Source organism: Podarcis cretensis, assembly GCF_951804945.1.
Source record: "Podarcis cretensis genome assembly, chromosome: 14".
Lineage (NCBI taxonomy): Eukaryota > Metazoa > Chordata > Lepidosauria > Squamata > Lacertidae > Podarcis > Podarcis cretensis.
The window spans coordinates 53,816,422-53,833,930 of record NC_137183.1 but is presented as its reverse complement, the minus strand read 5'-3'; the positions used below and the strand labels follow the sequence as shown (position 1 = coordinate 53,833,930).

At 48.5% G+C, this 17,509-nt stretch overlaps 1 protein-coding gene across 1 annotated transcript in view; it reads right to left on the bottom strand.

The window, feature by feature from the left end:
* Positions 1 to 8,962: 8,962 nt before the first annotated feature.
* The window catches only part of LOC307203212 (cytochrome P450 3A24-like), a 28,466-nt gene continuing 19,919 nt past the window's right edge, over positions 8,963 to 17,509 (bottom strand). The window contains exons 11-14 of the mRNA XM_079953866.1: positions 16,467 to 16,693; positions 14,093 to 14,255; positions 9,675 to 10,517; positions 8,963 to 9,334 (exon numbers count right to left, since the gene is read on the bottom strand). Of these exons, the coding sequence (XP_079809992.1) occupies positions 10,422 to 10,517; positions 14,093 to 14,255; positions 16,467 to 16,693 (486 nt within the window). The 3' untranslated portion in view covers positions 8,963 to 9,334; positions 9,675 to 10,421. The remainder of the gene's footprint in view (positions 9,335 to 9,674; positions 10,518 to 14,092; positions 14,256 to 16,466; positions 16,694 to 17,509) is intronic.

Below are 17,509 nucleotides of genomic sequence, written 5' to 3'. Positions count from 1 at the left end.
GGAGTCCTTTACCTTACCTTTATTTACTTATACATACACACATCCTGCCTTTACAGGTCCCCTTCTTTTCCTAATACCCCACGAGACACAGATGCCAAATTTATTTGTTATTCAAGCTAGAACACAGGGGCTGTTATTACCAATCCTTCTAGGCTGCCCTGAATGCTCTCCCCCTCCCCATTTTTTGGGGCTGAATTGCAGGCATAAAAAATAATAATCCTTTAAATAAATAAATAACTCCAGCCTTCTCTTCTCCTTCTGTATAGAGATTTGAAGGAACTTTCTTTTTAAAATACATGTTGCAATAAGTGTGGTCATGAAACTTACTGCAATACAGTCCTCACAGGTGATGCAAGAGTTTTGAGGTCGGATGGGTAACCCCAGTCTGATGCAACATGGAGACATCTAAGGAAATTGCTTCATCTTTTTCTTTTAAGAGACGAATGCAAAGAAAAGCACATTCTGATGAGACATCATTGTAACATGGGCTTGTCCTTGAATTTGCATATTTTTCAGTTTTTAGACAGATTGCTCCATCCTATTTGCTGGCGTCGTGGGTTGGCTGGGGAACCCCCAAAGGAAGAAGGCTCAGAGCCAGGAGATTGTGGTGGATGACGACATGTTGTCAGAGGGAGAAGGGGGAAGAGAAGGTGTCAGAAGTGGAAGAGGTTGTGGCCAGTGGCGTAGCGTGGGTTGTCAGCACCCGGGGCAAGGCAAGTAATTTGCGCCCCCTAACCCGTGGATTTGCGCCCCCTAACCCTAACCCCCAGATGTTGTGCGCGGTGCGGCTGGCCCCCACTGGTTGTGGCAGAGAGCAGTCAAGAATCAGAGGCAGCACGATGGGAGATCAGCTCTGCCCAAGGCAGGATGCAGAACAGCAAGAACCAGGAAAAGAGAGACATAATAGACATAATATGAAGAACCATCACGGACAGAACAACTGCCACACATAGGAAGAACAAGGATATTGTTTGAGCGCCTCACTTGTAGTATTATAAATGATTTATTGTGTCAACACGAATAGAAGTTATTAATATTGCAGTTGTTGTATAAGGGATTGTTATTTCGACCAGAGTGTAATTGAAATTAATAAGATTTTGGAATACAGAAATAAAGTTAATCATCAAACCAGGGGCGACGACACACACTTTAATTGTGTTATTTGGTATGTGAATGATTGGTATTGGTTATTCTATTATAATTTGGCATTGTTATAATGAGGCTATTATTGGGTTGTAATTGGAAACTAACAAAAATTATTATCACAAGAATCAGAGGCAGGAGCAGGGCCGGGAGCAAAGGCCTAGCATCTTCTATTGCCGCCCAGGATAGGTGCAAGTCGGGGGGCATTCACATGTGTTGGAGGTGGGTGGGCAGGGCATGCCAGGGGGCAGGGCACACTGTTGGGCGATGCCCTCATGCACCGGAGCCTGCTGCTTCTGCCCCCGGGTCGGGCCTGACCCGGGAGTGGAGCTGCGGCCAGCTGCCAGCATGGGGCCACCGTGCGAAGGAACTGCCTCCACAGCTCTCTTGCAGATCCGCAGCCCAGGGGAGGAGAGGGTCGTTGAAGCAGCCACTGCCTCCCCTTCTCTCCTTCACTTCTGCCCCTGGGTCAGGCCTGTTTTACCATGATGCATACTCTGTACAAAATCAGTTCCGCTCAACTCTGTACCTCTCAGTGCATTTATTTGATTGTTAGAATTGGGTTAGGGTGAAGGTTTTTGTTTTACTCATAGGAAGAGCCTGCTGGATCAGGCCTATTGTTATGTGCTGAGTTGAATAGGATCCAAAATGCAGCAGTCTGATTGGTCCTAGAACAATAGGATTCAGAATGCAGCAGTCTGATTGGTCCTAGAACAAATGCAGCAGTATGATTGGTCTGTAGGAGCCACCCAATCCAGCTCCAGATAGAAGTGAATCCACAACCTGATTGGCCTACAGGAGAATTCCGTAATTAGCCAATCACGTGCAGCCCATTGTGTAAATAATGTATATAAAGCAGATACTTTGGGGAAACTTCCATTCCTCCTCACCGCTATGAGCTGAATAAAGAGCATGAAATCCACTCTCGACTCTGAGTATATTTCACCTATGGTAGGGTTATCAGACGTCCCTGTTTCCCAGGGACAGTCCCTGGATTTGTGAATAAGTCCCCGGGCAAATTCCATCCCTGGCATGTCCCCGGATTTCATCTAATTTCCCCGGGAAACGCAGCAGCGGCAGTCTCAGCAGCCCGGAGCAGTTGCCCCTGCTGGCTTCAGGAGCTGCTCAAAAGTCCCCATCTGATGGTGGTGCAGGGGCTCTCAGATGCAGCTTCCAGGCTGCCTCTACCTTCCCTGACCCCAGCAACTAAGCTGTGAAGGGAGGCTTCATGCCGCCTATCGGAGCAGCCTCCCAACTCCTACTTGCGTGCATCTCTCAGCTGTGAAGGGAGGCTTCATGCTGCCTATCAGAGCTTGCGTGCAAGCAGGAGGGGGCAGGGATCTCTCAGTTAGGCAACGGGAAGCCTCCCTTCCCAGCTGAGGGATCCCCGCCCCCTCCTGCTTGCACGCAGAAATGGGATTGGGGCTGCTCTGATGGGAAGGGAGGCACTGCGCTGCCTGAGAGACCCCTGCCCCTTCCTGCTTGCACGCAAGTAGGAGTTGGGATGGGGCTGCTCTGAAAGGCAGTGTGGAGCCTCCCTTGCCAGCTGAGGGATCCCCACCCCCTCCTGATTGCACGCAAGTAAATATGGGATTGGGGCTGCTCCGATGGGAAGGGAGGCATCGTGCTGTCTGAGCCGCCACTCTCGGCCCTCCTTCTCCACCTTCCATGCCTGACCACTTCTCCACCACCACCGAAGAACCAACAACTCAGGGGCTGCCCAGGCTTATGGAGAAAGGAGACAGAAGCTTTGGAGGAAGGGGAAAAGTGGTGGTTGAGGTTAAGACAGCGGCTGCCTCTCTGCCACTGCCATCACTGCAGCATCAACTTCCCGAACATGTAGTATGTATTTATTTATTTATTTATTTATTTATTTATTTATTTATTTATTTATTTATTTATTGTGTCCCCGGTTTCATCGAAAAAAATCTGGTAACCTTAGCCTATGGCCCATCTAGTCCAGCATCCTGTTTTCACAGTGGCAAACCAAGATGCTTGGGGGAGACTTGCAAGCAGCACCTGGGGGCAAGAGAATTCTTACTCCTCCTATGGTTTGCAGCAACTGGGTTTCAGAAGCACTGAAAGACTCCTTCGGGTAGCGATAAAGCGGGATATCAAATCCAAACTCTTCGAAGAGAAGAAGAAGAGTTTGGATTTGATATCCCGCTTTATCACTACCCGAAGGAGTCTAAATACGGCTAACCTTCTCCTTTCCCTTCCTCCCCCACAACAAACACTCTGTGAGGTGAGTGGGGCTGAGAGACTTCAGAGAAGTGTGACTGGCCCAAGGTCACCCAGCAGCTGCATGTGGAGGAGCGGAGATGTGAACCCGGTTCCCCAGATTATGAGTCCACCGCTCTTAACCACTACACCACACTGGCTCTCAAATCCAGGGACAGTCCCAAATTCATAGAAGCCATCCCAGTTTCTGATTTGATCCCAGAATGTCCCGCTTTTCCCTAGGACGTCCCTATTTTCATCAGAGCAATGTTGGAGGGCATGGAATAGGACGTTCCCAGGGCTTTTCTACAGCCGGAACTCACCCAATCTCAGTTCCAGCACCTCTCAGGTGGGTGCCTTTGCCATTCTGAGAGGACAAAGGAGGTGTTCATGCTGTGTTCCAGCACCCCTTTTTCTAGAAAAATAGCACTGGGCATCCCAGTTTTCATTGGAGAAATGTTGGAAGGTATGGCCGTGCTGCCTCCGTCCATGGAGAACCATTACGGCTTGTAGATAATAATAATAATAATAATAATAATAATAATAATAATAATAATAATAATTTATTATTTGTACCCCGCCCATCTGGCTGGGTTTCCCCAGCCACTCTGGGCGGCTTCCAACAAGGATGAAAAATACACTAAAATGCCACATATTAAAAACTTCCCTGAACAGGGCTGCCTTCAGATGTCTTCTGAATGTCAGGTAGTTGTTTATTGCTTTGACATCTGATGGGAGGGCATTCCACAGGGTGGGCGCCACTACCGAGAAGGCCCTCTGCCTGGTTCCCTGTAACTTGACCTCTCGCAGTGAGGGAACCGCCAGAAGGCCCTCGGAGCTGGACCTCAGTGTCCGGGCAGGACGATGGGGGAGGAGACGCTCCTTCAGGTATACAGGACCGAGGCCATTTAGGGCTTTAAAGGTCAGCACCAACACTTTGAATTGTGCTCGGAAACGTACTGGGAGCCAATGTAGGTCTTTCAAGACCGGTGTTATATGGTCTCGGTGGCCGCTCCCAGTCACCAGTCTAGCTGCCGCATTCTGAATTAGTTGTAGTTTCCGGGTCACCTTCAAAGGTAGCCCCACGTAGAGCGCATTGCAGTAGTCCAAGCGGGAGATAACCAGAGCATGTACCACTCTGGCGAGACAGTCTGCAGGCAGATAGGGTCTCAGCCTACGTACCAGATGGAGCTGGTAAACAGCTGCCCTGGATATAGATTTGACCTGTGCCTCCATGGACAGCTGTGAGTCCAAAATGATTTCTAAGCTTTCCATATCTGTATTGCTCCCTGATCCAGCTGAATGGACAGCCCTCCTCTCTAGTCCACACAAATTCATTAATTTTTTTGCAAAGGAATGAAGAAGCTGATCAAAGGAATTGCCGCTGCATCCACACCCTCTGGCAGAAAGTAATGCTAGGGCTGTCTTTGAAGAGCAAGCACTGAACCAGGGACTTGGTATTATTTTAGATGCTTCTGCACTGTGGAGAGTTGCTGAGGGGAAATAGCCAGATGTAAGCTGGGGAGGAGACATGGTCAGACATCAAGGATTTCAAAAATGCAAGGCACAATATTTGCTCTCTTAAAAGTTCTTCCACTCCATGCGTTTTGATTCTGTTTGGTTGGCAGACTGTCCCCTGTTCCTAGTTAGCAATGAATGATGTGCTTCCAAAATGCCCCATCATCTTGCCCCTTTTTTTACTTTCTCGCAGTAACAGGTCATTTGCAACACTCCAACCGTTCTTCAGCTGCAGACTTATCAATTTACGCACTTGCATGGAGGAGGGAGTCTCACACAAACAGCCAGAAATGTCCTTGAAACCTATGCTGTCACTGCATGTCCAGCTGTCAAGCCAGCTGTTTTTCTGAAGAAGAATGCCTTAGAAACTGTTTGGTGCTTGTGTGCCCAGCTTCTGTGCCCAGGAAGGGCCAGGATGAGGTCTGGTATGCTCTGACGCAGTTTTGAATGCCTTAGAAGCTGCTCCCTGCTTCTGAGCCCAGAGAAAACAAGACAATAACAATTCTTAGGGAGGGTGGAGAGCTTAGCAGGCTCTGAGATGCTCTCACAAGATCTCACTGAGCCTCCTGAGTTCCGGAGAGATCCCATGAGAGCAACCGCGAGCCCAGTAAACAAGTCTGAGAGCTTAAAAGCCCTTCCCATGCTGGCAAAACTCTGTGCAAAAAGAGCTTCTAAGCTCTTTGTCTTGCGCGCATTTATTTTGTGTGATTCCAACCAGCCGGCCTTCACCTGCGTGATGTTGAAATTGCACATGTGAAACGCACAGAGGTTGTGATTGTACGGCAATACACATTTATCATCGTTTGACATCCGTTGTCTGTAATGCTTTGTGGCCTCTTTATGATCTACGCCCATAAACTGCGCCTGGAATTTAATTAACTGTGTTGGAGAAAAATTACAGCTAAACTAGCTTCAGCAGTTGAAACATTGGCCTGCTTTTATGTCTGGCTGTTAAAAGAAGAGCCAGAGGGCAAACAGCATTGAGCCGCACAAATGCCCAGTGGACGGGTAAATGGGCATTCAGGAAGTTACATTTAATCGTTTGGTTTTTCAGACAGAAAAGATCCTCTGCTCAGGAGCCTTCTGTCAGGTCAAGGTATGGAAAAGCAGGCTAGAACGGACAGTATCCGTCGCAGGGTCTGGCTTGTTTGGGGTCAACGATGCATTCTCTAAACCCCGCTGTTAAAATCTCCAGTCGAAAAACACACACACGATTGACTGCTTCAAGCACTGAATGATTGCAAAGGGAGCACCTATCCACAAAGGGAACATCAGCAAACCAGCTGTCTATCACCAAAATGCCTTGGGCCAACCCTGCAACGTAGGATCGTGAATTGGCATGCAGGGTATTTCACAAACCACATTTGAACGGGCAAGAACACAACTTCTGCCAACTTTGCAGCCTTTCCCCAGTGGTTAAAATAATGCCACCTTTGTGTTGGAACTTCCCATTTTGCCTTTCCCAGCCCATTCCCATCTAATGATGCCGTACATAGCACAGGATATGCATCACTGCGCATCACAGAGGAAACGTGAAAATGTGACCCGTAGATGCCTTTCACAGCAGCACCCCCGTGTCTTTTGCAGGGCGTAGTTCTGATTTTGGGCCAAGATGAGGTCTGGTATGATCTGATGCCGCTCTGAATGCCTTAGAAACTGTTCCCTGCTTCTGTGCCCGGAGAAAACAAGAGCCCTTTCTTCAGAAGCTTTTCTGCTGATTCAGCTCATCCCACGAAAGGGGTCTGTGCTGTATCGTTGCTGCAGCTACGCGGTGAAATGATTGCAGTGCTGGCATTCCTGCATGAGCATTCGGGACGCCTTCTGATTGTGCCGCACATCATGCACGCGGCAGATGAACACAAACAACGGAGGAACAGGGTGACCTTCAAAAGTGTGTCTGCACCAACCATTCCCCATTTGCAATATGGCCTTGGAAAAGAGAGTTGCCATTGACAACACATCCGGCAGGATCGGTGATCTGATTCTGAGCTTGGTTGTGGGAGAGCTTTCACAAAAAGGTCTCATGGGGCTGAGTTGAGCAAACAGACAATGTACGGCGACTTTGGATCTCCTGGTGGGTAGCCTAGAAACACGGGAAGATATCCTACAGCAGGCCAGGCCACTGGGCCACCTAACTCAGCACTGATCTTCATCTGGGGTATGGCGCCCCCTGAGGGTGGTGGGGTTACTGCAGGTTCTCCAAGGCAACGGGTGGCAAAGAGCTGCTGGAAGTGTAAATGACTACCAGCCTTTGGAAAGGCTGACACCGCTGCATCCATTCCACCCATTTTGTTGCATTAGCTAATCAAACCAAGTAGTTTTAATTGGATTTTGATTAGATGTGCAATTAATTGTTGCTGTTTTGGATTTTATTGTGCTATTATCTTCCTTAGTGTGTCATGCAAACTGTGTGTCAGGGACTGGCTGGACGCAGAGGAGTGGGCACTGGGAGAAGGGTGGGTTGGAGAACGACCTGGAAGAAGGGATCGGTGATCTGGGGGAGCCTGTGCAAGCCAGGAGACGAGAGAGGCAGGAGAAGCTGAAGGATTGGAGAGTGAAGTGCAGGTGCGGGAGAGGGAGAGATTGGTCAGGCCGGTCAAGGACAGGCATAGGCAAACTCGGCCCTCCAGATGTTTTGGGACTACAGCTCCCATCATTCCGAGCTAACAGGACCAGTGGTCATGGATGATGGGAATTGTAGTCCCAAAACATCTGCAGGGCTGAGTTTGCCTATGCATGGTCAAGGACATCCATGCCTCTTCCTCCTGCCCCCAGGGGCGTTCTGAGGGAGGCGGTGGTTCGCCCTGGGTACCATTCAAAAGGTACAACATGCTGACCACCGATCGGCAGCACCCCTGGGGCATGCACTACGCCCCCTGAGACAAGTACCGCTCTGGGTACTGGAGCAGGTTGCTTCGCCTCTGCCTGCCCCACCTCTCCTGCTCCACTGTCTCCCAGGACCAGGAGAGGCCTGAAGAGGGAGAGATAGAAGAGGCAGAATAGAAAAGCAATACATCAACAATAAAATAATAGCCAGCCAGGGAGTGCAAGCAAATAGGCGTTGGGGGGCACAAGGTGTTGAGAATTCCGTTCCACCTTAAGGAACAGACGTGTGGAATTGTTGCATGTCACATGTCTGTTTGCATTCCAGCACAGCTTGCTGGGAACTTCCATTTGCGTATAGCATTTACTTTTCCCGTTCTCTCTGAGACAACATGAGAGAGAGAAACGGACGACATGTTTCTTTGTCCTGATTTATGATGAATAAATCTATAGTTATAGTATGACTTCACAAGCCTCATGCCTATTCTGTATACGCAGTACACTCTGCTAATAGCATGCCCTTGCTCTTGAAGTCTGGGTCGCTGATTTACATCAGAGCACGGGCCGATGGATGGAGATGGTACAGCTGGGGCTTGCCAGCTGCCCTCCCGGCCCTCTGCATGTAGACACAAGGTACCCCTAGTGATGCTCAGTGTCAGAGACCAGACTGAGGATTACAGCTCCAAAGAGGAATGGTGGGAAGCTCCCCCTCTTCCTGTTTCCTGACCAGGATCCTGAGGCTGCCTAGGAATAGTGGAGCAGTATAGACTTAGAGAATTGGTTTGCAGAGGGGCATAGTTCGGGAAACAACAGCTGGGCAGAGCCGAGTGGGGAACAGCTAGAAGAAGCAGAACAGGAAGAGAGAGAGATATAATGGACTCCGCTTCGCTTGACACTGTCCAGCCTATCTTTCCAAAGGCAAGGACAGCTGATAAGGTTGCTACGCAGAAGGCTCAGTGCTTGCGAGATCAGGTTGCAAGAAGGGGGAAGTGATGAAGATAACGTGGGGAGGGGGAGTAGGAGTAAAGCACCTTTATTCAGAGAATGGCTGCATTGTTCTTTTGCTCTGATCCTTAAACATTCTTAAACTGGTAAGGGACTCTAATTGCTCTGTTCCGCTGATACACAGTCAATTGGGGGGTGGGGGTGGGGAGCAATTCTCCGAAGTCTGACACTCAGGGACCCAGCACATGTCACACACCCTGGGCACACTGACTTCAAGATCCACCCATTGCTCAGCCACAGGCACCAAAAGAACTGTTGCAAACCATAGATTTATTTATGTTATATATGTACTGTATATCTATGCCTATATATATCTATGCATATCTATGAATAGAAGGCCTCTGTGTGGCACAGAAAACTGAACAGTCCAGCAGCAGACATAATGCATCACAAAAAAAATCCTCATTCAAAAATGTGCTGTGGCACAGAAAGGTCAGTGGTGTTGGGGGCCTGGCAGATCGAGCCATGGAGGGAGTTCTGCACACACAGGGGGCCAACACCAAGAAGGCCCTGTCTCTGAGAGTCATCTGGATGTCTCCCCTCACCTCCAAAAGCATGAGCACCCAAGTTGAAGACCTCTGCCTTAAAGATCTTGGCAACATACGGGAGGTAAGTACAGTGGTGCCTCGCAAGACGAAAATAATCCGTTCCGCGATTCTCTTCGTCTAGCGGTTTTTTCGTCTTGCGAAGCAAGCCCATTGACGGCTTAGCGGATTAGCGCTATTAGCGGCTTAGCGGCTTTTAGCGGCTTAGCAGATAAGCGGATAAGCAGCTTAGCGGCTTAGAAAAAGGGGGGGGGGAGGGAAAAAAAACCCCGCAGGAACTCGCAAGACATTTTCGTCTTGCGAAGCAAGCCCATAGGAAATTCATTTTGCGAAGCACCTCCAAAACGGAAAACCCTTTCGTCTAGCGGGTTTTCCATCTTGCGAGGCGTTCGTCTTGCGGGGCACCACTGTACAGAATACAGTGCTTCGCCTTGGGGAGTGGAGAATGGGTCTTCGTGTTTGGGTCACAGAGGTAGGGGAGATGATGGGGAATTTAGTGGAGTGGAGCTGGAGAAAAGGGAGAGGGGAATTTTCTGGCTCGGAGGTGCAAATGTGGGAGGTGAATGAGAACCACAAAGTGCCCCGGTTGGATGCTATCAAAACATTGCAAACCTCAGCCCTGGGCAGCAAAGTTGCACAGGAAGCTAGAGGCTGCCTTTCACTGATGGGTGGGGATCCACTACAAGGTCACAGCCTGATTTAAAGTGGGTCACAACTGCAACATGGCCGTCATTCAAATACCTGATTAAAAAAAACCTTAAGGAATGCGTCCTGCAAATCCATGTTTAGGTTAAAATGGGATCTCAGGTCTGAAAACACCGACATCTACTGCTACAGTACATATTGCAATTTCTTTCTTGCCAAGATTTTAAATTATGAAACCTTGACCTTTGGCCAAGAAGCAGCATATATAACCCCCAAACTTCTAAAATCTAAAGATAAGGTCATAAAAATTGCATACGTCTTCAGTCTTTACTGCTGCTTATCACATAAGCTTAAGTAAACAGAGAGTTATCAGGTCAGTAAAAACTCTGTGAAATAAAAGGCACGATTTCCTCTGCGCAGCTCTGTCAATGCAAGTCGCTAGTCCTCAGTGAGGTGAAGGCAACAAAGTGTGGAAAGAGGGAGGTAGCGCCTGTCTCTGCCTCTTTGCTGTTTCCCCTTCCTTTATTCCTCCGGAGAAGCAACGGCTCTGGGGACCAGCTTCAGAATGTTGGGCTTTTTCGGTTTCATGAACCCTTTGCTGTCCAGTTCCATGGGGATCTTTGTCATCAAAAGAAAGCAAAAATGAGCAGTAAGTGGGATGGAGCAGGGAAGATCCAGCAGAAGCAACTGCAAAGTTCACACACACCTCATGCTGCATGAGAAGAGCCTGATGAATCAGGCCAATGGGGGCTCATCTCAGACAGCATCATGTTCTCACCACAGCCAATCAGATGCCTGTGGGAAACCAGGAAGCATCACTGTGGAGGCAGGACATAGCCATTGTGGCTAACAGCTGTCAATAGCCCTCTCCTCCTCCATGAATTTGTCCAGCCCTCTTTAAAAGCTATCCAAGATGGTGGCCGTCACTGCAGGAGGGAGTTCCACAGTTTAACTCTGTGCTGCATAAACAAGGACTTTATCTGTCCCGAACCTTCCGGCATTCAGCTTGATTAAATGTCTATGACAGGGGTCAGCAAACCTTTTCAGCAAGGGGCTGGTCCACTGTCCCTCAGACCTTGTGGGGAGCCAGACTATATTTTTTTTTGGGGTGGGGGAATGAACAAATTCCTATGCCCCACAAATAACCCAGAGATGCATTTTAAATAAAAGGACACATTCTACTCATGGAAAAACACCAGGCAGGCCCCACAAATAACCCAGAGATGCATTTTAAATAAAAGGACACATTCTACTCATGGAAAAACACGCTGATTCCCGGACCGTCCGTGGGCCAGATTTAGAAGGCAATTGGGCCGGATCTGGCCCCTCGGCCTAAGTTTCCCTACCCATGGTCTATGAGTTCTAGTGTTAAGAGAGAGGAAGGAAAACTTTTCTGCATCCACTTTCTCTATGCCAGGCATAATTTTAAAAACTTCCATCATCTTGCCTCAAACTCATCTTTACTCCAAACGAAAAAGCCCTAACTGCTGCAGACTTTCTTCGTCAAAGATTTACTCCATCCCCCCAATCATTTCTGCGGTCCCGTTCTAAACCTTTGCCAACCTCCTTTTTGAGGCGAGGCAACCAGAACTGGAGGGACGCAGGTGGCGCTGTGGGTAAAAGCCTCAGTGCCTAGGGCTTGCCAATCGAAAGGTCGGCGGTTCGAATCCCTGCGGCGGGGTGCGCTCCCGTCGTTCGGTCCCAGCGCCTGCCAACCTAGCAGTTCGAAAGCACCCCCGGGTGCAAGTAGATAAATAGGGACCGCTTACAAGCGGGAAGGTAAACGGCGTTTCCGTGTGCGGCTCTGGCTCTGGCTTTGGCTCTGGCCAGAGCAGCGATGTCACGCTGGCCACGTGACCCGGAAGTGTCTCCGGACAGCGCTGGCCCCCGGCCTCTTGAGTGAGATGGGCGCACCAACCCCAGAGTCTAGCAAGACTGGCCCTTACGGGCAGGGGTACCTTTACCTTTACCTTTAACCAGAACTGGACACAGTAGTCCAAATATGGCCGTATCAAACGCTACGGACATTGCTGGACCAGGAAAGCCTGGCCACAGAAGTGCATGAATTGCGCCTGTTCCTTGAGATGTCTGAGTTGCCACAAGGACACAGGCCTTAACTGCATCCTGTTTGGATTACTGTAATGCTGTCAGTTTGCATTTCTAAGTACAGAAAGTATTGATCTGATGTCTAGAGATCTTTCCTATTTTACTTAGCTCAAGAATGTCTTGGAAGGTTTCTTTCTATGTGAAAGAAGCAGGCAGAAGGTTTCTGATGTTTAGCCTACTCCTGGGAAGCTGAGCACAGCTGGTTTAAACTGGTTCTGTTATCCTTTCTGTCAAGGTCATGTTGACTATAATAGTCAGGCCAGAAGGAGCCTGGGTTTCACTCACTTTCTCTTTCTATCTCTTTGTTCTGGTGTGGTGGTCTGTATGCTATAGTGTTAAGGTTTAAACTTATTATAAGTTACTGTGAAGTTTAAGTTAAGTCTGCTGCAACTGGACTTCTTACAGACAGTGCCAATCCTGAAAGTGACCATGATGCTCATTCGCCTTCAATATCAGTAAAGCTCTGCTGGATGAGATACAATTGCCTCTGGTCTATTTCTGGGGAACTTTGCAACGTATTTTAAGTTTTCCTCCACACACGACACTCTCTACATGGGGCTGCCTTTCAAAAGCGCTCAGGAACATCAGGTTTGAATAACGGATAGCTCAGTTGGTTAGAGCATGATGTTGCTAATGCCACGGTTACAGGTTCAATCCTCCTATGGGACAGCTGCACATCCCTGCATTGGGGGCGGGGGCTGGACTAGATGATGTTCAGGGTCTCTTCCAACTCTATGGATTCAACAGTGCTGCTTACGACTTATATAGAACCCTACACAGCTTAAGTCCAAGTGATCTGAAAAACCACACTCCCTCATACAAATGGGCTCTTTGGGGGTAGCCTTTCTCTTGGTCCCGCTACCCTCACAGGTGGGGATGAAGAAGAGGGCCTTCTTGGGGTTGGCTCCTCCCAAGCAACTTTGTGTGGGATGTGATACATAAGTAGCAGTCAAGTACAACATTCCTTGTTTTCCTAGAGTGGACATGTGGGGGAATGTTTGGTCCAGCCAGTCAAAAACTTCCTGTTTCCTCCTGGCTGGGACATACATCATTTGCATGTGACTAGAGGTGGGCGTGACCTTACCTGTCAAGGTAACAAAAGGACAAAGCACGCTGCACACTCTCTCTCTTTGACTTCCTCCATAGTTAGAGCAGCTTTTTAGCTAGAGATGCTCTGTTGGCTTCCAGAGGACACTGGGGTTATCCCCACATGGGATAGATTCACATGTATATACTTTGTAACTAAGTCTGCCTTCAGGGATCCATCTGTGATCTGATGTGAGTAAACCTCTTTTATATACTTTACACAAGATTGTGGCGTGTTCATTCTTTTAAGAGGGATCTAAGAGAACTTACCAGGAACCTAATAGTGAAAGGCTTACACAAGCCTGCAACCAGTTATCCACTGTGCGTTTAAAAGGGGAATGTGAAACTCTGCTAAGTAAAGGAACTTGCTAGCACAAACTAGGAAGGATATTAATAAACAATATATCCTCTCCTGCTTCCCTGAACATTCCCACACTTCAGACTCCTTTCCTCAAGAAGCTGGACTAGCTCCCTCCTTGTTGTCCTTCTGCCAGCATGTCAAGTCTTTCTTGTTCCAACAGCCATTTGGGAACTGACTTTTTTAAAGGAAATGGCAGAGGCTGTGCTGTTTTTATTGTAATTATGTGTATGTTTTAATATATCTTTATATAGCTGGATTTAATTCTATTAATGTTTTTTTTTAAAAAAATGATTGGATTTCCCCTCCCAATGTTTCTTAGCTGTTCCTATTTTATCTGCAAAATGCCTTGAGCCCTTGTCAGGGGAAAAAAGCAGGCTAAAAATAAATATCATAATAATTGGTTACTTCAGGGATGGGTTTATCCAGAAGCTGCCATAAGTGCAGAATGCCGCAGCATGATTGAGACCTTGTCAGCACATCACACCTGTGCTCAGAGACAGGTGTGATTCTTCCGGCCCGGGAATGAGGTGTGGAGGGGGAAATAAAATGTATACAGCCATCTGGTTTTAGCAAGCCATTCAGTGCTAATAGAGCAGTTGGCCTTGCATTAAGGCGAAACGGACAGAATGCTGCGGCTTACCGGAGTCTCTTTGCAGGGACGGAAGGAAAATCGTTGCAGCAAGACCACCATCGCCACTTTCAAGACCAGGAGGGCGAAGCGCATTCCTATGCAGTTCCGTGGACCCGCACCGAAGGGCAGGAAGACGTACGGGTCAATGGCTTCCCTGTTCTCTTTACTGAACCTGTTTCCAGATCGGAAAAGAGAGATGTGTGAGGTGAGGAACAGTGGCGTAGCGTGGGTTGTCAGCACCCGGGGCAAGGCAAGTAATTTGCGCCCCCTAACCCATGGATTTGCGCCCCCTAACCCGTGGATTTGCGCCCCCTAACCCTAACCCCCAGATGTTGCACCCGGTGCGGCCGGCCCCCCCTGCACCCCCCACGCTACGCCACTGGTGAGGAAGGATACTGGAAGCAAAACACACCTAATGTTCCTCCACTGCTGGGCAAGCCCATTTGGGGCTTGAGAATCAAATTACAGAGGGAATTTGATTGGCCAAGCTATGGATCAGGGGTCAGGAAAGTTTTTGTGGCTTGGGCCGGTACACGGTCCTCCAGATGCCATGGTGCGCCGGAGTGCACATGCACACACATGCGCAAACCCTATTTCTGATGCTCCTTCCGGCACAGAGGAGGTATGTACAACTTCCCATTGGCTGCAGGAGCTTCTAGCAGCCAATGGGAAGCTGGCCAGCGTCACAGAAGGCAGTCCCCACTCTGCACAGGGCCTGACTGAGCGGGCGTCAGGAGTCCCTGAGCAGGTGGTGGGGGTCCATGGGCCGGTTAAAAAGGCATGTTCTTCAAAGCAGTTGCTGCAGCTGTGAGTTTGCTGGCTGAAAACTGCTATCGCTGCCCAGGGTAGATTTATTCCTCAAGGAAAAACATATTTCGTTATTACATTGATCTTGCCCATTTCCTGCAAAAAGCTCGAGGTGGTGTAAATGGCTCTTCCCCTCCAATTGGGTTGTAACCAGTCATTATGCATACCTTTGAATAGATCCCATCAAAATGAATGGAGGTGGCTAAGGCTCCATACATACTGTAGCTTTAAAACACTCTGAAACATGTTTTCCCTGCAAAGAAATCTGGGCAATGTAGTTTCCCCTTCCAAGAGTTGCAGTTCCCAGCAGCCCTTAGCAAACTGCTGTACCCAGAATACTTTGAACGGGAGAATCTGCTTCGAATGTGCTTCAAAGACACGGTATACATGCAGCCTCAGCTCCAGCAGCAATGAAGGAAGGCAGAAATTGGAGATTCAAGAAATGTTATGAAAATAGGATTCTCTTTCTTGATAATAAAGGTAAAGGTAAAGGTACCCCTGCCCGTACGGGCCAGTCTTGACAGACTCTGGGGTTGTGCGCCCATCTCACTTAAGAGGCCAGGGGCCAGCGTTGTCCGGAGACACTTCCGGGTCACGTGGCCAGCGTGACATCGCTGCTCTGGCCAGAGCCAGAGCCGCACACGGAAACGCCGTTTACCTTCCCGCTGGTAAGCGGTCCCTATTTATCTACTTGCACCCGGAGGTGCTTTCGAACTGCTAGGTTGGCAGGCGCTGGGACCGAGCAGCGGGAGCGCACCCCGCCGCAGGGATTCGAACCGCCGACCTTTCAATCGGCAAGTCCTAGGTGCTGAGGCTTTAACCCACAGCGCCACCTGCGCCCCCTGCATCTTATTCTTGATAATAAGATATTACTAATTCAGCTTAGATACTAGAGATGAATGGGGAGAAAGGATGAAAGTTGGGAAAAGATGCTTATAGCACAATTAAACACTTTGGTTGGATTAAATGTCACTTATTAGTTAGGTTTTGATATGGCAGCTAAGCACTTTCTATCTGGGTTGTATCTTGCTTATTAATCATATTTTCACGCTCAGCTCATTTGAAATCACCAGGAAAATATAATTTAATCTTCTTTTCTGTATTGCAAGTATGTTGTGGATATGTAAACCTTTTTAAGTGATGTAAATGCAAAATATGGACAAATTATTTTCCCATTATCAATAGGAATTAAATCATTCCCCCTCCCCAAACATTGGAAGAAGTATATCACTTTTTGGCTTTCATTTTCTGCAAGCATTTTCATGGCTTGGCACCAGCTGCCCTATAGCTCTTCTTTTAACCGCTGGGCATAAAACCAGGCCAATGTTTCAGTCGCTGAAACCATCTAGGTGTCATTTCCCTCAATACAGTTAATTAAATTCCATGCACAGTTTATGGGTGTAGGTTATAAAAAGTCCCCGCATGGCAGCGCATGGCAGCAGATGTCAAACAATGATAAATGCATTGTGTAGGTGTTGTAATAATCACACCCGCTCTTGGGTTTCCTGCTCCTGTCGCCAGGATTTCTTATTAGCTGATTTCGGGAGAAGGAAGAGTCTCCTTCCTTGCAATGCACCTTTCGGGTCTGAACTCCTCCGGTTCCGGCCAGTGTTCCGGGTCACGATGCAAGACAAAGGCAGGGATCATGATCGCTGTTCCTTTGGGGATCGTCACTCCGTTGATCTCCACGGTGTTTTTGCAGACCCTTTCAATCCGCCCTCCCGGAGGATAAAGCCGAAGCGTTTCGTTCACCACCATGTCCAGATACTCCAACTGAAGGACGGTTTCGTAGGTGGGAGTGGCCTGCAAAAGAGGGAAATAAAACATCAGGAACATAAGGCCAATGGCCCATCTGGTCCAGTATCCAGATGGACGGGGTATAAATAAATTATCATCATCATCAGCTTCATCACAATGGCTGACCAGATGCCCCTGGGAAAGCAACAAGCAGAACGATGAGCTCAAGAGTCATCTTCCTTCTCATGGTTTCCTGCAACTGGTTTTCAGAAGTATTGCTGCCTCTGACTGTGGAGGAAGAGAAGAGCCGTCATGGCTGGTAGCCATTGGTAGCTGTCAGGGACGTGACTGAATTGAATGCATGGGAAGAGTCTGTTGGGATGTGTCCAAGGAAAAGGGGGAAATTTGCAGGCCCCCAGCTGGCTCCAGCCCACCGGCCGGTAGCTGGGCAATCTCCGGTCCTTGGCACAGTGACCCGCAGCTTCGGAAGTCTTCAGAAGCTGGAGCACGCTCTAATCAGCAAAAAACTCTTCGCAACAGAAGGGCAGAAAGAGGCATATGTAAAGCATATTTACAAGCAGTTTATTCAGGACAAAGGAAAAACATAACTTCTCCCTTTCATGTCCAAGCAAGCAGCTAAAGCAAAAGCTATACACAAAACGGAAGTTCCCAGCAAGCAGTGCTAGACTGTAAACAGGCATGTGACACACAACAATCATGCCTGTTCCTTTTAAGGTGGAACGGAATATCTTAACAGACTCAAGCTCTGGAGATGTAGGATTGCCAGTACAGAGAGGGCCAAAGTCTGACTCTGGAGATGAAAGAATGAAGGAGGGGGTTAGCTCCCCCCACCTTCACCAAGAGTTCCCAGACAGAGACAGT